We start from the raw sequence: 21,173 nt of genomic DNA on the forward strand, positions 1-21,173 counted from the left end.
ATAGTTGACTAGTTTGCGGTTTAAGGAAACAATTGTTTGTTGTCCGCTGTTTGTCTGTCTCACTGCAGTTCTTTGAAAGGTTTGTAATCACCGACACATTTATGCTAGCTGTTTTTAGCTCATCAATGGAGTTTCAGATGTATGCTAGCATTAAGCGGGCTGATTTGTGAGAGGAAATTCTATGTTTTGGTTCCTCAATAATTATTTGCCTTTTGTTGTACACTTTATTTATATGTGTTGCTACTCCGTGTGTGTAAAAACCTATAATTACCGTGACTGTATATGGGGCTTCGCATGAAACTATAAAATCTGGGTTTACAAGTGGATCTTGAACGTTTACGCTATTTTGTTTAAATTTGGTTTGGAGATGTTCGGGAAAGACCCTCTTGTGTGTATTTCTTATAACTAATTAGGACTCTGGTTACCTAGAAAAGAACTACAATCATGGCTGCTACTGCTAACCCCAGAAGGAAGTGACGCAGTTCCGCGCTAGCTGCTGGTAAATGGCACTTGGGAAAGACCTCCAGCCCTGTTTTTAACCTGTGTACACTCAATAAAAGGGGAAACGGCCAGAGAAGAGCGCTCACAAGTTCGTACCCTTTTTTGTTGTTGTCATTACTTCAAGAAGAGAATAAAATAATTTGTTTTGATATAATATATATATAAATATGCATCCCAGACATTGCGCTACTTTGTGTATAAACAGATTTCTAGAAGCGTATTTTGTATGATATTTTTCCGGAAAATAATAATCACATCTTATGATACAACACTTAAATGAATAAATTTGGATTTAATGTGACTCCGTTAGTTCAAGTTTGCGGTCGGAACTCAAAATGGCCGCGAATAGAATCTGGCACCGGTCGCCACTCTGTGTTTTGATTACAACCACGTACATACTGACACATCCATTTGACACAGCAGCCATTTGAAAGGGAAAGTGAAGGAATGCAAAAACAAACAAACAAAAAAAAGTGGAAAACAAAATGTTTAAGCATAGCAAGCAAAACCCCCCAAAAAAGTAGATGGACTATTCACAAAAAAAAATGGGAAATCAAGCTTTCGGGTGAAATTTCAGGATTAATTCACAATAACTTTTACCGGTGAACTCTTTCAACTTTTATTCGTTTGTTGAATGTTTCAGTACTTTTTACTTGTATGCGTTGCTCCTTTGTGTGTGTTACAGGAGCAGTTTGAAGATTTAGAATTACCGTAACATCCATGCTAATTTACATAAGGCCCTCGATGGCGTAATACATGTTAGCATTAAGCTAATAGACTTTCATTAGCACTTATTCTCAATAAAGTTGCAACTTTTTGATGATGAAAATTTTGATTCATGTTTTTATCATGACGTCACAATTTATGCAATTTTTTCCCCTCATGAACTATTGAAATAATATACTTTAACCCTTTCGTGCACCAATAACCATAACCTGTAACCTGATAACATAAGCCGTGTAGTAACCGCTGACCCTGAAAGGGTTAAAAAAAAGTGCTTTTAATATGTTTGGTGTATTTTAGACTCATCCTGTAATTTCACCCAAAAAAAGCAGCGTAAAAAGGGTACAGGAGTGGTTGTTTGAGAGAAGTGCACAACGGGATTGTCTTCACTTGAGATCAAGGACATCTTCCTCGAAGGATGCGGCAAGGGCGAAGGCGCTGGCGAGCGGTGGCGGACTGTCGGCCCGAAGCACCAAAGTCTCTGGCTCGGCCTCCAAAATGGATGCAACGTCCAAGTCGGCATCGCAGGCCTCAGAGTCTAACCTGATGGGAGAAAAAAAAAATTGGAGAGGTTCTGGTGTTGGAATAGGGTGTTAAACTACAGTTAGTGTTTCATATAAGGGCTTTGTGTTTTTCCCAACGTGCATAATCTTTGTCTGACCTGTCACTGTTGGTGGACGTGAGTGCTCGTGCTCTGGGCTCCTCTGCCGCCGTGTTCTTCTTGCTCGCTTTCCTCGCTTTGGACGCACCGCTGTCCGATTTACTGCTCGGTTCTTCTGTAAGGCCTGTTAAAACGATGTGTTAAAAAAAAAAAGATAAATAATTTTTAAAAATCTGAGTCAACTAGCTATAGTTAAGAACGTTTTTTAATTTAATTGAAAAAATATTTTAATATACAGAATGAAAAAAATATGTATACACACACAAACACATTTGATGAAAGGGGAAATTAAGTTTACCGAGCAGCTCTTTGCGCGTGCGGCTGGCTATCTCTTTGATTTCCATGCGCGATAGCGACAGCGAGTGCGTAGCCGAGACCAGAGGGGCGGCGCACGCCACTGCGGCGGGGGTCGCCGCCGCCAATACCTTGTTGACCAGCGGCGACTTGAGGGGTCTCTCGATGCTGCGGCCCACCAGGTTGCACAAAGGGATCTTGAAGATGTGCTTGCACGCTGACTCACCTGGGAAAGAGGCCACAGATGAGCTTGACTGCTTTAGCACATAGCCACACAAAGATACTCTGGTGTTGTAATGTTTGTGCTTATTAAATCGCAAAACGACCAGCCTAAGACTAACAAGAATTAGGGCAATAGGAGTAATTTTAAAAGAGGGTGTTAAATTTTGGTTAGGGTTTCACATTGGGGCTTCAAATCGAGTGGATGGTTTTAAATTAGCGGTAGTATTTCAAAGGTTTTCAAGTTAGGGATGGATAGTGGACTTTTTGTCATTAAAAAAATAATCTAGTGAACGTTTGCAGACGTTCTTGTACCAGTTGCAGAATTCTGTATTTTTCCACATTTGAATTCTTTGGAGTGGAGCCCAAACACTCCTTGGCAGTTATCATCTTGGCCACTGGAGGGCACTGTTGCGGCTCATCAGAGCCATCTAATAAAATGCGCCATGGCGGGTTACGCAGGTCAGTTGGGCGATCGGCGTCATTTGGCAACATTTCACGATATGCGCGAGTCAGGCTGTCAAATCAAGTGGGATTTTTTTAAAGAACGCTTTAGCGCTAATTGTTGCAGTGACATCCCTTGACTCCACCGGCACCTCCGCCAAGGAGCGCTACAACCCCTCCCAATTCAACACCCAATTACTCCTCCCTCTTTGTGGTGCTGTTATTTGGACCTGGGCGGACAAAAGTCTCCATGGAGACAGGGCAATCTGCAGATCACGTCCTTCACCCCCTTCCTCCCTCCCTTATGGCGGCCTCATCAGCTTTCAGGCACCAATTACACCACACTTTGGAGAACCTTTTCACTCCTCATCCTGAAGTGAATCGTTTCAGGAAATCTTTTTGGTGTTGTTGTTTTAACATGACAACACAAATGTGGGGTTTCAATCCTTTAATTGGGGTTTATGCTTAAATTAGGGTTTCGGTTGATGGTTTAAGGCATAGGTGTCAAACTCAAGGCCTGGGGGCCAGATCTGGCCCACCATGTCATTTTATGTGACCCGCGAAAGCAAATCATGTGTGTCAACTTCCATGCTAAAATCTGTACCGAAATGTCAAATTGTCATGTGTAATAAATAACATTGAGATTTTGCAATAATCAATAACACTCATTCATACAATAATTAACAAACTATTACAGTTGATTTGACTGATTTCAAAACCGGTAATCCATCGATTTGCTATGTCCAAGTAATAATATATAAACATTTATTTAGTTTCAATGTCGTAACGACCCTCCGAGGGAAGACGTAACCCCAAAGTGGCCTGCGATAAAAATGAGTTTGACGCCCCTGTTTTAAGAATTGCCAACCATTTGATGAGCGGCGTGGAAAACACATGACGTTCATTTAACATTCCAGTGAAATCATTCACGGTACCTTCGGCGTCCTTAGACGTGTACAGCGAAAGCTTGGTACCGTAGGGGATCCGTATAGAATCTGAACCAAGAACCAAGAAGAGGGGAAAGCACACACATACGCACACACACGAAAAACAACACAACAAAGTGGGTTAACATTTTTTCCACCCCCCCTACCAAAAAAAATGGGACAAACTGTTGCATTGCAAGAAAGAGAAATTGCGCAAAGTAAATGCATGGCAGCGAGTGCAGTAATTTCGACATAACATGGTACCGGCTGTTACGCTGACATAATAACATTGCTTGTGAACAGAAAAAAACAGTTGTTTATCGTTACGCTTTACTAAATTAAACACAGAATTGCCCAGTGATTGTCACTTGGAACAGAGTGTCAAAATTGACCCATTTGTAGTATACCACATGCCGCTTCACCTGACTGACATGACACAGCATAATTTATCAATAGAAGAACGATACACTTCTTTTGGGAAGGATTCAAACTAGAAGGAAAGGGAAATTGTCTGTCAATGCATTATAAGAATTATACTTTCTTTTGTCCATAATTTTGAACGAGTCGTTTCCTCATTCACATTCAAAAATATTTAATATGTAAACAAGCTTTGCTCTGACTCGTTCTCTGCTTTCCTTATTTGGGATGGAAAAGTGCCTTTTGCTTACCATCCCCGAGGGGTGAGGGGAAAACAGGCATCTCGTAGCTGGTGGGCGTCTGCGGGGAACTCTGCGAGCTGGTGTCCCTGGAACTGCAGTTGGAGGCCGAGCTCACCGGAGCCGACGACACAAAGTAGATGTCCGACTGCGAAGGTTTGGATCGGAGACAAGACTTCACTTTGCAGCACTTGTGTGTATGAAATACGAGGGCGTTGTTATTGCTCGATAACCATCCAGATCGAACGCCATGTTGTTTCCCCGTGGACTCATAAAACGGAGTGAAATGAGTAAGCCGAGACAGCATTTTGTGCTAATGCTGAAAGGAGTCTTCCTCCAGTGAGGAGAAAGAAAATGTATTTGCCGGCGTCCTCATTTTTGATTGCTCTTACAAAGACATTTTAAAGGTTTTGGGACTCTGATGAACCACTGTTGGCATCTTGATCCACAAATGGAGAAAACTGGGATCATTGGTGAACCTTCGCAGGAATAGTCAGCCAACCCAAATTACTCCCAAATATGATGATAAAAACATTGCACATACAGTTAAACATTATTGTACTGTTACTGTATAGCACAATGTAGGTCTGGGGCTGCTTGCTAATTCAGCACTTGGACAACTTCCTGTTGTTAATGGAACAATGAATTTTGCTGTACGGACAACAGGATGGAGGGAAGCAAATACTTCAGACCATCATAGACATGTTCTAGCAAAACATTTAGTACTGACCCGTGAAGCGGCAAGCTGCAGTTCCGGGACCACCGCAGTGTACACCAGGTTGCCATTGACAACAAGGCGGATCTCAATGGAGTCTGTGGTGAAAGCCAGGATGTACGGGAAGGCGCACACTGAGGAGAAAAACACCAGCGTAAGGATGATACCGTACCACATAACAAAAATGGCCCCTTTGAAGTTCATAACTTTATTTTGTTCTGCCTCCCATTTAATTTGGATGTATTTCCACTGTCCACCCTTAGCTGGCGGCACACAGAAAACTGAATGTCAAATCCACTTCAATCCTGTTTTTTATGCCTACTCGAAATGTTGGTGTACGGTTGACACGATATGACAAACAGCGACAGTATTGATACTATATGTTCAAAGTAAGAATTATCTTACTTTTTATTTATATATTTATAATATTATATTGTATGTATTAATATTTATATTTTTAACATTATTTATATAAATATTTATATTTATTAATATTATATCTTACTCGGGCAGCTGCACCAAGTGTGTGGCGGTATGCTGCCCCCTACTGGATCAAAAAATATTAATTACATGCAACATTAGTTGCTAGAATATAATACGGAAAACAAAGCAGTTGCTTGAATGTATATATTTGTGTGGTGTGTTTGTGCGAAAAGTGGAGACCTACACACACACACACACACACACACACTCACACACACACACACAAAGATGTCACTAATGAGTGGACGAGTGTGACATATGGTATGGCGCTCCATGGTGACCGCAGAGCTTGCCGCATTGCCATTGCTACGAACCAATAGCGTTGGGCATCTGGTTCCAGCTGAAGTGGAAGTCGGACGTGTTGGACTGGATCATGGGCGTGGAGCCGTTGAACGGACACACTTTCTTGTACGAGCAAATATCTGCCAAAGGAAGGAATTAGAAAAGAAAATGTATGGCTGTTGGCTATTAATAGTCCAAAAATTATGCTATTAAACAAAAAAAAATTGACTAAAGATTTTGTGTGAACATCAGGCTTACAGTCAAACATGCTAGTAGGAGTGAGTACAATGGTCTGGGGCTGCTTTGTTACGTCAGGACATAGATGTTTGCTGTGGTTAATGGATCAATTAAATCACACAAATTCCTGCAGGCAAAAATCAGCAGATGCTGCCTTCATGATTTAGCGCTCTTTTTGAGAGAGAGACATTCCACTAGTATGTTGAATTGTCTTTCTATGGAGGACAGAAATTGGTCCAGTACAGCTTGATTTCAAGGATGTGGAATAAATGCTCACACTGTTTTCCATACAGTCACAGTTGTGGTAGTAGTAGGTGTGTTAGTGTTAAGATTATAAGTGTGTAGAGAAAGTTATGTTTGTGTACCCACAATTGTAACACAAGAGTAGACCAGCCTCGCCATCCTCATACACGTCCATAGCCGCCACAAAATTGACCTGTGGACAGAGAGGGAAAAAGGGAAGGCCTGTTGTATCGCAGTTCCTCATTGAAAGAAAAAGAATGGCAAGGAAAAGAGAATGTAACATCCATGCTAATTTCATCGATGGCATCTCACATTATATGTTAGCATTAGGCTAGCACACTTTGGATAGATGTATTGTTTGGTTGAATGTTTTTGTTTTTCGTATTTGAGGTGTGTCTGAAAGGTATTCCTGAAATAAATGGGGGATAAATGTATTAAATTTTTATGATGTTTTATATGGTGTTGTGTCGTGATATAAAGGTTTGGTAGGTGCGCCTCACCCTGTTGGCATCGACGTGGTGCAGCCGGTAGGCGTCGCCTGTGCTCTCGTTGATCAGATCAAACTGATGTTTGTAGCCCACGCATATCATGTTGTCGTTCTCGCCCGTCGGCCCGTCCACCAGTGCCATCACGGCGGGTGGGTCGCACAAACAGATCTCCTGGTGGAAGGAGCGCGCCCATGTTACATGATCAGCCATCGTCCCACATTACCCTAGTGGACATTTTCATATTGTTTGTCACCGACTACCACTAAACTGAACTGAAACCATGACAAAAACAGGATGTGTTTGGCAGTGCACCTCAAAAAAATTTAAATGAATCCAGCATAACCAGTAAATCAGGAGGCGAAATAGCAAAACTGCCTGGTGACTTAAAAACCACTTCTCAAAGCACACATCGGAAACAAAATCTCCGTCATTGGGTTTCCAGAAGGTATTTATCAAATGTATTCATGAAATGTTTGGTTGGGTTGTGTTTAAGTTAGCAGAACATAACACCTAGCTTGCTAGCTAACTTCAACGCTAGCTTACGCTGTGCTAATGCTAGCTTGTAATTGCCCAGCAGTAAAACAAAGTACGCACAATTATGTCCTATCTTTGTCCTTATTATGCAGTAATGTAAAATTCTATTGGCAGAATGATTTTATAATCCCAAATATATTTAGACCTCATTGTACAATGATAATCCTATGTGGCTTTAAGTGTTGCAGCGAATTAGTTTTATTACCAATGATTTACTTTGATATCCTGTGGTTTGACCCCATGAACGTGACGCACCCGTATGTACTGAAACTCCTCCACCGGCGAGTCGGTCCCCCCGACAGCGCTAAAGCCTTCGAAGCGTTTCCGGGTGATGAGCAGCAGCTTGTTCCGGATGGCCGCCACGATCCTCAGCTCCGAGCCGTGGTGTGTGTTGATGGAGTACAAATGGCAACCTGGTGAGAGGGCAAGGCCGAGGGTATCAAACTCGTGGTGACTACAAAATGTCAAGAAAAGCCCACTGTGCAAAGATGATGATTATGGTCCACCTTTAGTTTTCTCCAGTTTATTCTCCCGGCTGTCGCACTTGCCGCGGGCTTGCTGCTGCTCCTCTAGGCCTCTCTTGAGAGTGCTCAGTCGGAACACGTACAGCCGAGCGTCCTTTCCTGGGAGAGACAGGTCGGGTGGCTTGCTATAGCATGAGCCTTCATTTTTTACGCTACGTGAGCATAACTAGCCACAAAATGTCCGGAAAAATAGTGATAATCGGTCTTTGAAGACAACAAATCCATACTGTACTGTATATCGATATCCCGAGAGCAATATTTAATCGCATCTCTGCTCTGACAGTATCGATTGTTTTGCAGTATTGGTATTGATGGGTTACTGATGTGACAATACAGTGCTATGTGATATTGATGTTTTGATAGATTATCATCAATAGAGGCCAAAAATGATGAATTGCAATATTGATATCTGTCCAGGCACTACAAGATACAGCATTGATATCTGATGTAGGTGTGGTGATACCGTAGCTAGAGAGACGATAATTGCGATATCAACATTTTAACCTTCGGCAGAGCTTGCTGATGATCTCATCATTTGAATCAGGTGTGTTGCAACAGGGAGACTTGGAAAACATGCAGGGCAGCGGCCCTCCAGGACCTGAATTTGATACCTATGATGTACAGTATCTGGATACAAATGTGAGGTATGGCAATATGGATATTTTCTCACAACGTTGCTACTGCCACTGTTCAGGCTGCGACAAAATATTGATATCACAACATACGGCCTCGTCATCCTTCAAGATGCGGATTTCCTGGGATAAGCCGAAGCAAGAAGCCGTAAAGTGTCGGGGTAAATGCGGGGCTGCCGTGGTGTCATGCCATCAAAGGCGTGTCGTGCCATCAAAGGCGAGCTAATCACATTTGTCAGTATGAGGGTGAGCGGGAAAATTGATGACATGCTTTTCATTTGCAGCCATTTTGTTTTCCTGCTTGCGGCATTTGGAGCCTGGCTGCGTGCATATATGAGCGTACTTTGGACACATTCCCTTGAGCTTCTTTGGATAAACAGACACGAAAGACAGCACAGTACTGACACCAGATCGATATGCTCAATGGAGAAAATGAGAAAAGGAGGCAGCGTACTCGATTTAATGAGTGAAATTTGAGAGCAGACCAGGCAAAATAACTAATGCTACACAGTGGAGGTACCTCGGCCAGCTTAGTACCTGGCTAGCCGAGTATACACACCAAGTATTTGTACTATTAAAAAATAGGATGATATGAAAAGAAGAACTGCATAGAGAAGAAAGAAACTGCCTTCACCTTTGTCTGCTCGAGTGATGAGCAAGTCCTGAGGCTCAAGTATGTGCATCTGCTTCACTAGCAGCGTCTTGTCAAACACCTGCAACGGTGGCGAGAGAGCCTGAGCCTCACCTGTGCTGGAGGAAGGTGGATCAGAGGCTGGAGAAAAAAAAAACAGATAGGCAAAGTAGCCCACAGCATTAACATTTGAATGGCATAGAGAACCTGTAGCATTTCTTCTTTCCATTTTCGGTTAGCAATTGAAAATCACGAAATTCAAACATGTATGATTAATTTTGAAACCAGTTTAAAAAAACAAACACTTTTTTTTAATCACAATTCAATTATAGCCACAGATCGACAATATGAAAAAAAAACCCAGACCGCAGGACTGAATTGGATTTAAAAGGAATGCTTTGCTGCCATCATGTGGTATCTTAGTGCCATGAAAGAATGTTGAAGTGAGTTGCAGAGTTTTATTCAGACAAGAGTAGTGCTTTCTTGGTGCCAAGGAACTAGGTTGAAATGATTTGAAGAGATTTACTTTGACAAAAGCAGTGACTGGCCACCATTTTGTGGCGTCTTGGTGCCAAGGAAATGTTTTAAATCCAATTGAGGGCCTTCATTTAGACAAAAGCGGTGCTTAACCACAATCTTGTGTCATTTTTGTTCCAAGGAACTATGTTAAAGCCAATTGAGGAGCTTTCTTTTGGCAGAAATCTTACTTTTCTGCCATCTTCTGGCATGCTGGTACCAAAGAAAATGTTTTGAAGAGCTTCATAAAGACAAAAGTAGTTCTTTGTGGCAATCCGGTGTTATAAGTAGGCCATGGTAAACCTTTTTTGGGAGGGTGTCAATTACTCACAGAGCATAATCGCGAATAGTCGGGGAACGCTGCAGACCATATACTGAAAATAAAACATCCCAAAACTGAAAAAAAAAATAAGGACAGTTAATATTAATTAGCCACTTTGTTTGTTTGTTTGTTTGTTTGTTTTTTTAATGCCAGTTGAAAACGGGAAGGACAAACGATTGACGGATTGATTGAGCACATCTGGCTTTGATGGAGAGGACATGTGTGGTGACCCCCCCGGCAGGACAGTCAGTTGCAATTAATCTCGGCTCACCATCCAGCAGCAAGACCCCCGCTGCGTCGGTGGCTACCAGCAGCGACTGGCCCCATGAGTCGGCGCACACCACCTCATGAGGGAACGTGCTGCAGAACGACTGCGACTCCCACGGCTGCCACACAAGCAACACACACACACGAGCGCGCACGCACACACACACACACACACGTCAAGCAAAAGGCAGTGTTGCTATTTGCATTGATGAGCTGAAAGCTGTCACCTCTTTTCTGCACAAGCCGGTGGTGACCAGGCTGGTGGGGGCGTCGCCTCTCACAATGGTCTTCAGCTTTAGAGCCTAAATGGTGCAAAGCATTTGTACACGATGAACCCCCACCTCACGCTACCCGAAACTCCCTGTGACCACCCAAGCCCCTGCCCTTATCCTAGCTGCGGTATATTCATTTTACCTGGCCTATCCTGACGAATTCGGCCTGGCGCGCCTCTTCCTTCTTCCGCGCTGACTTTGGCGACTCGGGCAGCACGTCGCTGAAAGAGCGGCGGTTCAACATGTTCTGCGGAGAAAAAGGGACCTAATATGTGGCGCAAACACACAGGCACGATGGAGGTGAAAGAGACGGGGAGAAAGAAAGCATCTAGTTATATTTACATCATATCATTGTATATTTTTTATGTATAAAGTATCTGTTCTTCTACTTGAGCACAGGGTGTGAGTACTTTTGCCACCTCTGCTTGAGAGTGACAGCGAGAGTCAGATGGGAGGAAACACGAATGACAGGGAGCAAGAAAAAAAAGGCAGCACTGCAGTGGAATCAGTGTGTGTGTGGTGACATGGAGGAGGAGGCGGGGGATGGAGGGTCAGCCAAAAATTTGGGGTTTTATCCAAGACTTGCTGGTACCTTGTGCAGGTCAGGCATGAGGTCCTGGTAGAGCGAGCGGATCAACATGTCCAAGGTCCGCTGACGCTTCTGGGCAAAAGTTGGCGTCTCTAGTGTGGCTTTCTCTCCATTGATTACTGCGTGAAGAAAGTACATTCGTTGATGTCCCTAAATCTGGCTTTTTTTCGGGCACCATTTTTTTACTCCGTTTTGTTTTGTGTGCCATTAATTTGGGGTGTAATTCCACCATTGGCCGTTAGAGGGTGGCACACTATTTAGTTTGACGCAATATTTGGACTAAAAGAATTAAAAGAGGACGTATTCAGATCAGCCTCCTCTTTGATGAAGATTATTACATGTCAAATCCTCTTCGATCCTACTTTTTATGCCTACAGAAAGCGACAGTTTTCAATATTATAACATTTTTTTCGAAGTAGTTCTGTTTTTCATGTGACTGTTTATCACTGTTGTTTTTTTTCAATTTTTTAATGAAATTTTGGAGTTTAAAAAAAAATAATAAAAATAATGATTAATTCAATGATTGTCAATTGTATAAAGATCATTGCTCCCCCTATGCAACATGAGGGTCAACTGTACTTGTAAGAACATTTGTGACTACAAACAGTATCACTGACAAATAAACTGTCTCAGTTTCCCCAAAAAAGTCCAATGACAGTAAATAAATCAATCGTACATTTGACTAATAAAAAGTCCCTGAATTCCTGGTGATCGGTAAAGACTGGCGGCGACGGCAGAGGCGGTCCAAACAGTGGCACACTCTCCTCGGAAAAAAACTTCAACCTGCGAAAAGAAAGAACATGAATAGCCCCAAAATAAATAATCAGTAACTCATCCCTCCATTTACAGATACGCTCACCTGTAACTGTCAGTCTGGCAATTATATCGAACTAATGCAAAAATATCTGCACATGTGAGCTAAGGAAGCGCACGCCAGACTAAAGATGACACAGCAGTCGCGCTTGTCGTTTCTCTTGTAAGGATACGGGTGAAGTGCGAGCGGATCATGGAGGGCTTGAAGGATGACGATGCATCATCGCCCTCCTGGAATACGATGGTGACGATGTCGTTTCCGATGTGACGCTTGCGCTCCACCTGCAGAGGGGGCGACAAAAGCGGCGGGGAGAAATTTTACGCGCAAGATGTAACGACATTCATTCAATCCACCCGACATCCAGCTAAAGGTTCCTGTGGGGTGGGGAACTCCAGTTCTTTGCGAGTCAAAACCTGCCCGTTTTAGATCCCTCCCGACCTATGACACCCTGAGATGGATGAAAATGGATGGGATAATCTTCTGAATCCTTATTTCACAAACACAATATTCATCTGAATAGCGTGTTTAGACAAGTGGAAACATAGCATCTCAAACTCCAAAGAAAATGTTTGCTTTGGGATGGTCAAGTCATAAATGCTCAAAGGGCTTGCCAACGTCACAAAAGTAGAACCGGGAGTTGACGCACACCTGTTGTTTGTTCTCTTTGGAATAGGGCAACATGGTGGACACGTGGAACATGAGCTCATGGCCCTGATACACCGTGTAGATGGACTTGATCCCTGTAGTGTCGTCTGGAAAAAGTAGCGAAAAACCAGGACAAAGTTTGTGAGTTAAGGCCAGCTCGACAGGAGGCTAAGTTACCTAGTGGTTAATATGGTGACCTGTCACCAAGTTCAGTTGACAAAATGCAGTCTGGCCAATCACAGCGCAGCTAAATAAAAAGCAATAGATTATACAAACGCGATGACGTTGCTAAGCTTTATTCAAGATACATAAATTAAGCTAGCCGACTTTTGTTGTATTGTAAATAATGCTGCCATGCTGTAAGGTAGTTCTTCAAAATGCAAATGTCGTACCAGGTGCACACATCTGGCCTTATAAATTTTGCTTGGATTATAAACCGTTTTAAAATGGTGGCAGAATCCAAGCAAAAATGTTTTGTTTTGGGACTTCTTACTCTTGGTGTCAAGGCCTCCACGATAACCCGCCCATCCCTGCAAGGTTATGCTGTCTCCCAGCAGCTTGAGAAACTTGTCGAAGCTCTCGCTCCCCATTTCTGTAACAGAAAAAACAAAACCAGACAAATGGCACCCAGATAATGCTGTGGGGGGAGCGGGAGTTGGGGGGGGCAGACCAGTTTATATTTTACCATTGCTGAACATCTCATCGTCTGTGAGCTGTCCATCTTTGGCAAACAGGACGCCAAATTTAAAGTTGACGGACCCCTGTGGAAAGGTTATGCTCATGATGGCTGTGAAGATTAAAAATATATTTTAAAAAATATAGATACAAATCACGGTAAGCACCGTCTTGTACCTCCTGTTCCTCCAAGACGAGCAGATCCTGAAGGCAAGAGAAGACAAAAGTTAGCATGGACTGAGGGTATGCTAAGTGGCATTGCGTTACGCGTCATGTTACTTTATGTAACAGTTTGATTACCTGACCCTGCTTTGACATTGCTTTATGATACATTAGGTGACACTGCGTTACCCTATCTTATGGTACAGTACATTACATTGCTTTTACATTGGAATTTGGTAGATTTTGTGTCATGTTTTGTGACTTTCCATGACGTGACATGACTTGACATTACGTTACAGAGGTGCATTAGATACTCGCTCACCTTCTGAATGTCAGGGTTGAGGATCTCCCGCGGGCCTCTCTCAAACCTGTCCATGTTCATCGCGCTGGCACGGCGCACATGTGGAGATAATGACATGAAGAGATGAGAGAAGCTCGGTGGGGACCGAGCCGGGGCAAATAGCCTCAAGGTAGGCGGCGGATGAAAATGCTAAGTCACACAGCCTTTAACTCATTCAGTACCTGCCAATTCTAGACCAAGTTTGAAAAGACGTTTAAAAACGCCTTTGGGAGTGAATGAGTTAACATTCGTAACATAGCTAGTCGAAAGGACATGTTTTTTTTTTTAGAAAGCAGGTAGAAACATGTTTGTTGTTTGCACGCATTCCAATATCGGTTTGATTATTTATTCATTTCTTTTTTTTTATGACCTTACTGTCTTACTTTAAGTGAGAGTGAATGAGGGTCTCCTCACCTGAGGATGGACTTGACCGATAGTGTTTTAGTGGGGCTGTAAGGGAGGCTGATCTTCAGGGTCCCCTGCGCAGACAAAAAAAAAAACATGTGAAGAAGACTTTCATCTTAGTTCCATTTAATTCATCGCAAACAAAACGTGACAAATGACTTTCGAAATGTTGCCACCTTGGCCAAAATGCTGAGTCATGTCGTGCCACCGTGCCGATATTCATGTGTACACGTGTACATCGATGACGATGACTCAAGAGCCACATTGTCTCACACACTCCCCCCTCGTGTGTGTGACTAGCAGTTGTTTGAAGGTTTCCAATTACCCTAACATACACGCCAATTTACATTAGCATGTCTATGGTGTTTTACATTGAATGCTAGCATTGAGCTAGCGGACTTCCGTCAGATGAAATGATTTGTTTTTGTTGAATAGTTTGGTGTTGGAATATCCAACAATTATTAATGACAAGATTGACTTGGTTGCACTTAAACAGGAAGTGATCGTAATTAGTTTTTGGCTGCATCCCGGCAAGAAGTACAGTGGCCACGGTGGATCAAAAGAGTTGATACCGTTTTCCTCCACAAGATGGCTCGATACTGCGGAACACGCTGGTTGTTCTGGTCAGACAGGACCACCGACAGGTAGAAAGGGTTCTTCTCGGCATCCGTGCCCACATAGTTTTGGTGCACTGAAAGAAAACCATTATGGAACTTCTGACACTTAATAATAAGAATTGGAACGGCAGATTTGGTTATGCTCCCGTCGTCACAATTGAAGACTTTTTCAATGTGCACAATTGTCTGAATTTGTGTTTGCCACAACTTTTTTAGTGGGTTTGGGTAAAACTAAAACGAGCAAATCCCATGTCGTGACTTTTATAATAAATGTTTTTCTGTGATATGTTATGAGCCTCGCGTTTGAACATGCAGTTGAGTGCACAACTGTTTGGAGTCTTACCCGATTGTTTGTGATGCTGCTGTTGGCTCGTGTGACATTTTGTTGAACTGACCTTTCCCGAGGAAGTATTTAAAGAACCATCTGGTGTGGTACTCTGGATTTTCCAAGTGCACGTCGGTTCTCCTCCAGGTTCCAGGAGCGTAATCCAAATTCTGCTTATCACATAAATGAGGCACATTTTTTGTTCGGAAATAAAATTGATGCAGTTACATTATGTTCAATTTTATGATCGATTTTCTTTTTTTTTTTTTTGCCAGTGGACGCACCAATTAGACAGGAGGTGTTCAAGTTCTCAAAGTGGAGCAGGGAAATTGATTTTTTATTTTATTTGGGGAAGTAAGTTTTATTTGAGGAAAGGCATTTATTTGTTGTAATCGCATGAATTCCATTCTAGTCAGTACCTCATCCGTGGAGCCATTCTCCACGCGGAAGCGTCCTGCTCTCTGAATGGCCCCGTCTGCATCGCTGGATATCAGCTGCCAAGGATCAAATGCATCAAATTACACACACTCACATATTCTGCTAAAATGTGCTCACACACTTTCACAAACACAATTAAAAAAAAAAATACTCATATACAATGCTACGTTTTTTTTGGCTCACATACACAATTGAAATGCTCTCACTAACTATTCCACCGCCACACACACACATCCATTTTTTTCACTTCCAGACACTACTGAAGAAACTGCATAACATACTGAGGTATGCTCAGAAGCTACTAAAATATTTATTTCAGTGTTGGATATGATAGGTAATCCGCAATTACGCTTCTGATGGCCCCTCAAGCACACACACACACACACACGAGGGGTAATGCGGAGGCTCACAAACACGTAAGAGGAGGACGAAGTACGGCGGATCATCATCACAATTGCGGAGCATGTTTGGTCGCTAGGAAACCGGGCGTATCACTTCTGCCATTTGACCGTAATCGCCCACGCCCCCTCCCTCCCCCACTGATGGAGGTCATTGTGAAGATGCGACAAGGGAGACATGGCGAGCGAAGGCGACATGTCGCGCCCGTGCAACAGATGGCGGGGAAGCAGGTCGATATGATGCAGCCTCGGGAATTATTTTTCCGGGTTCCATGTTTTCCAGTACAAATTGAACTTTCTAAAACAATGCTAAGTGACTTTTTAAAAAATTATCTTGCACTCAACAAATACTCTATATATAAAAAAACCCTAATGCTAAAATTCATCTAGGTTAAAATAAAGTGAGCATATTAAAAAAAAAAAGTCAACTGCCAAACTTTGCTAAAAAAGTGCAAACCGCAACTATTGCGCCATCGTTTTATCCTGTTTGTAGCACGAAAACAGCCGTCGACCTGAAAGAGCCACATGCGGCTCTGGAGCCGCAGCTTGCATAGCCCGATTTCGCTCGATAATACGAGTACCGCGCATCCATAAAAGCAATGTAGCTCAATTTCACGCTTCTCTAAAAGCCGTCATGCATTCAGTCTGCTTCATTGTGACACAGTCTTGTCAATGCAGGCGACCAGGTGGCCCGCTTGGCTGAAAACAACTGTCTGTCGAATATGCAACATCCATATTAATCGGCTTGGAAAGCAAAAAAAAAAAAAAGCAGAGTGTGTCTACACCCCAACCCCCCAGCCAACGCTGCCATTCCATTCCAAACTGTAAAGTGCACGAGGAAGCTGTACATTGCCACCTCGGCCCCACACACCAGAGCCCCAACGCCCATCTTCCTTCCTCGCTCTTGCAACATGAAGCATCTAATCGCAGGATAATGGTGGGGAAGCTGACTGAGTGATTCCTCCTTGCTCCGTGTCACACCGCGGAGGTGCACGACAAAACGAGAGACATACGGACGATCCGCGTTCAATGTCAAATCCATCTCCTTTGATAAGGGCCATTGAACATTTTTTTTTAACGAGGGAGACAGACACAAATTAAGTCTTTGAATTATGCATCACAAGAGTGGAGATGCCACTCCCAGCCTTCCCTCGGTTCAGGGAGAGTAGAAACGAAGTGAATATGCTACGTTCCACAGAGTAGAAGGCGGAGGGAAATGAAAACTAATATGCAGTCTTCCCCCATTAGAGCAGAACCCTGGGTTACAAACGAAATCTGCTTCGTGAAGCCGTTCTCTCAAGATGAACTGTTGACGAAAAAAAAGTCACGATTCCCATTGTGAGCAATGGAAATGCAGATAATCCGTTCCGGCCAAGCGATGACGATATATTTCTTTTATTCCTGACGGTTGTGTGGTTAAAAATTTTAGTCTGTGCTGGCCCACAAGCAGCGAAAATTGATGGCAATTGAAATGCATGGGCAGTTTTTTTTTAATCTAAAAAAAAAAAAAACAATTCCAAAAAAAAAACGCCGATCAATAAAAACGGGAAAAAAATTAGAAGGGAAAAAAAGTGATGCTAAATTGAAATAAATAAATAAATTATTAAAAATAAAAAAATAAAAAGAGCAAAAATGTGACGAACACGCCCTAACAGCAAGGATAGAGATCGGGTCAGCCTGTGAAAAGCAAAAATACACGGGGAAAAAATGTATTCTTCACAAAAATTTGATCAACATTGATCATGATTTTTTCCATGGAAAAAGAGTGTTGGTTCTCCCTCCAAAAAATCCAAGAAACCCTGCCCCAACCCCCCACCCTCTCCAAAAAAAATATATTGACAAAAAATTAGTAGAAGTGAACAGGACTTTTGAATGTTTATAGAACTGTAACATCAGTGCTAGCATCCATTAACCGGCCAATGGTGTTTTTCATTATATGCTAGCATTCAGCTAATAAGTTGTGAGACGAAATCTAGCATAAGGCTGAGTTGAACATTTTGGTGTTTATACTTTGCGTCACCCCTGATTGAATTTTGCGCGGGGGGTAGGGCCGTGACAAAGGTGAGCTAAATCAATACATTTGACGACTTGTTATTGATATTTGGTCTGATCAGCGACGATGTGGATGCAGACTCACGATCCCCCGCGGGGATGGGGGCGAGGTGGGATGAATGACGTGACATCATCAGTGGCCATGCCGACGGCCCTCAGGGGGATCGGGGGGGTCAGATGTGTCGCAGCATGGCGCCGGGCATCATCTGCTTTACCAGATGATTTATGGATCGCAGCCGGGGGCCGATTCAGTGAGCCCACACACCCCTCTTTCCTCCCCTGCCCTCGTTACCTCATTCATTTAATGGCCTTTTATGGGAAAGGCAAATGTGGATTTTGAGCTTTTTCTGTTCTTTTTTAATCTGCAGCAAAAGAAGCATTTGTTTGACTTCTGCGTCCAGCAAAAAATAAAAAATCCTGGCGTTAACATATTAAAATATCATTTATTTGTTCCGCAATGGGGAAATTTACAGTCGGAGTTCAGAAAGGAAAACACTGGGCCATATCTTGGCCTTATTTTAAAATCTTACATATTGATAAACACTTCACCTCATGTTTTCCACCCATTTTTACAGTACAAGAAGGGGCGGCTCGGTGAGCAAATGGTTAGCGCGTCGACTTCACAGTGCCGAGGTACCGGGTTCAATTCCAGCTCCGGCCTCCCTGTGTGGAGTTTGCATGTTCTCACCCCCATACTTGCGTGGGTTTTCTCCGGGTGCTCCGGTTTCCTCCCACATTCCAAAAACATGCATGGCAGGCTGATTGAACACTCAAGATTGTCCCTAGGAGTGAGTGTGAACATGGATGGTTGTTCGTCTGTGTGTGCACTGTGATTGGCTAGCAACCAATTGAGGGTGTCCCCTGCCTACCGCCCGAAGACGGCTGGGATAGGCTCCAGCACCCGCCGTGGCCCTTGTGGGGATAAGCGGATGGGAAAATGGACGGATGGATGGAAGTATTCTAGAAGAGCGGTGCAGTTTGGTAGCTAGTAACTTTAATTTATGAGACCAAAAAAAAAAAGACTTGACCTGAACTTGACGGAATTGCTTTGTTTAGTTTTTCCGAATGTGGAAGTCAAACACTGAGCGTGTTAAACTTTCGTTTTTCTGATGTGGAAGCAAAACCCTTCCGTCCAAAACGCTTGATGTCTCTCTTTTTTCTATTCTTTCCAATATAGTAAATCAAATCAAAAATAGTGAACAATGCCACAAGATGAAGTAAAATCACAGATATACAGAGCGTTGAAACAAATGCATATCGATCTCAGCAAGGAGGCAAGGAAGCATCTCACAACTCAACAGCCTGCAGGTGCCACTTTTTGTCATTAGCTCAAGGTCGTGGCTACCCACGATGCCTTGAGCAACAAGTGCACCGGCAAGTGTGACCCCGCAGAGGTGAATTTCTTCTGAACACGCGGAAACAGAACGCCTGTTGCGACTTAACTCAGCAGGCGGCGTCGAGTGTCCGACATGCATACACACACTGTGTGTACACACACACACACGCACAATTCAACTGGGGATTCTTCTCAAGTGACAAAACAGACAAAAAGCCTCAGGGGCAAAGTCGGTGACGGTGGCGGGCAGCAGATGACAGCGGCGTTTTCTGCTCACCGCCTCTTTTTCTGACAGGAGAAGTCTCACAAGACATACAAACATACGCGCCCGCTTCATCCTCTGTCCTTGATAAATAATCAGGATTAAAATCATGTTTATTAAGCCTGAACAATTCGCCGATATGAACTCTTTCACCAACGTTTTAAAGGAGAAAAAAAATCGATTTCATATTCAGAATACAAAAACACACTCACACACAAAGTTAACCCGGACAAAAAATAAAAATCTTAAATATCTTCTACTGTCACAGTTATGTCGTTTCCAGCGACAAGTGCGGGACGCCACAAAAGTAATCGAAAGACTGACAGATGAACTTTTTTTTTTCTGTGAGTGACCTCATCTTGACTCTTAACGCAGCACTTTGTCAAACACTCGCGCACACACACACACACACACACCCACAGTGAGGTGGCAGTCTGTTGGTGCTGATTGGCGGCATGTGCTTTCCCCTCCACGCTAATCTGGCCCAGAAATGAGCTTGGTCCAAGGAAGTGTGATTGCGATGCTTAACACCCTCCCCCGCAAGAAGCAACAATGACTCAATGGTTTAGGAGGACGCTGCAACGGCGTTCTTACACGCCGGCGCCGTCACAACAACAAAACGAATGAAGTGCGGAGGAAGAAGAAGAAGAGATGGAGGAGGCGGTGGCGGCAACAGTGGGCGCGTGTGCAACGCTGGACCACACCCAGAGCACGGTGACTCATCTACCCACCGCCACATGAGCCGGTCCTCTCCCACTGCCGTTCGGTGAAGGAGAGCAAGACAAAGATGGAGAGCAACGAAGCTACTCCTGACAAAATCTTGGCCCCGCTAAATAATCGTTATGAAGGGTCATCCTGGTGGGGTGTGGGGTCGGTTTGCCCGATATAAAAAAATGTTCATTGGGGTTCCCTTTGGCAGAAAGCCTTACCATGTCACTCCAATTGCAGTGGGACACATCGATGTATAAAAAGCTTCACCTAACTACGGTACGATCATGCCAATTACAATACAAACGCGATTGACTCCAGAGGCGATACGATAAATACACTGCAGTCAGATTCAAGAGTCCAACAGCGACACGACGCTATACAATACGACACCAATGATGATCAAAAACATTCAAACCTTTCCATGTGAACTTTGTGTGACCTTCTCTAAGCTTTTGGATGCACATGTCCAACTGGTCAATGCTTCAGTACTTTTTGCGCAAGTCGCTTTTCTCCAACGAGGTGCTTTAGGGCAAAATTCACAACTGGCGCTTGATTTCTGAATTGACCAATAAATGTCCTGGTTCACTTCGAGCTGGTGTTTAAACAGTCGACCCTCGTCATGTTCTTCACATTTTGACATCATGAGACCAAGAAGACACCTAATAACGGGTCAATCATACCTTGCTATTGTTCATCCATCCATCCATTTTCTGACCCGCTTTACCCTCACAAGGGTCGCAGTGGACACGTGTGTGCATATATATATATATATATATATATATATATATATATATATATATATATATATATATATATATATATATATATGTGTGT

The 21,173-nt window shown here is 43.2% G+C and overlaps 1 protein-coding gene across 8 annotated transcripts in view; it reads right to left on the reverse strand.

Moving 5' to 3' along the window:
• Nucleotides 1–1,340: 1,340 nt before the first annotated feature.
• The window catches only part of garnl3 (GTPase activating Rap/RanGAP domain like 3), a 38,035-nt gene continuing 18,202 nt past the window's right edge, over nt 1,341–21,173 (reverse strand). For 3 of the 8 annotated variants that reach the window (XM_052050592.1, XM_052050596.1, XM_052050599.1), the window contains 28 exons: nt 15,562–15,636; nt 15,213–15,315; nt 14,773–14,891; nt 14,210–14,274; nt 13,778–13,841; nt 13,471–13,497; nt 13,304–13,379; nt 13,112–13,210; nt 12,622–12,725; nt 12,146–12,254; nt 12,019–12,064; nt 11,836–11,942; nt 11,163–11,278; nt 10,713–10,835; nt 10,526–10,600; nt 10,303–10,417; nt 9,197–9,334; nt 7,913–8,029; nt 7,662–7,819; nt 6,885–7,043; nt 6,511–6,577; nt 5,937–6,044; nt 5,155–5,273; nt 4,437–4,572; nt 3,778–3,837; nt 2,184–2,405; nt 1,886–2,009; nt 1,341–1,767 (listed from right to left, as the gene is read on the reverse strand). In XM_052050592.1, the coding sequence (XP_051906552.1) occupies nt 1,611–1,767; nt 1,886–2,009; nt 2,184–2,405; nt 3,778–3,837; nt 4,437–4,572; nt 5,155–5,273; nt 5,937–6,044; nt 6,511–6,577; nt 6,885–7,043; nt 7,662–7,819; nt 7,913–8,029; nt 9,197–9,334; nt 10,303–10,417; nt 10,526–10,600; nt 10,713–10,835; nt 11,163–11,278; nt 11,836–11,942; nt 12,019–12,064; nt 12,146–12,254; nt 12,622–12,725; nt 13,112–13,210; nt 13,304–13,379; nt 13,471–13,497; nt 13,778–13,841; nt 14,210–14,274; nt 14,773–14,891; nt 15,213–15,315; nt 15,562–15,636 (2,988 nt within the window). In that variant the 3' untranslated portion in view covers nt 1,341–1,610. The remainder of the gene's footprint in view (nt 1,768–1,885; nt 2,010–2,183; nt 2,406–3,777; nt 3,838–4,436; nt 4,573–5,154; nt 5,274–5,936; nt 6,045–6,510; nt 6,578–6,884; nt 7,044–7,661; nt 7,820–7,912; nt 8,030–9,196; nt 9,335–10,302; nt 10,418–10,525; nt 10,601–10,712; nt 10,836–11,162; nt 11,279–11,835; nt 11,943–12,018; nt 12,065–12,145; nt 12,255–12,621; nt 12,726–13,111; nt 13,211–13,303; nt 13,380–13,470; nt 13,498–13,777; nt 13,842–14,209; nt 14,275–14,772; nt 14,892–15,212; nt 15,316–15,561; nt 15,637–21,173) is intronic. The other 5 variants (XM_052050595.1, XM_052050598.1, XM_052050593.1 and 2 more) reach the window with 3 other exon arrangements.

The sequence above is a fragment of the Hippocampus zosterae genome, chromosome 18 (assembly GCF_025434085.1).
Source record: "Hippocampus zosterae strain Florida chromosome 18, ASM2543408v3, whole genome shotgun sequence".
Classification (NCBI taxonomy): Eukaryota; Metazoa; Chordata; class Actinopteri; order Syngnathiformes; family Syngnathidae; genus Hippocampus; species Hippocampus zosterae.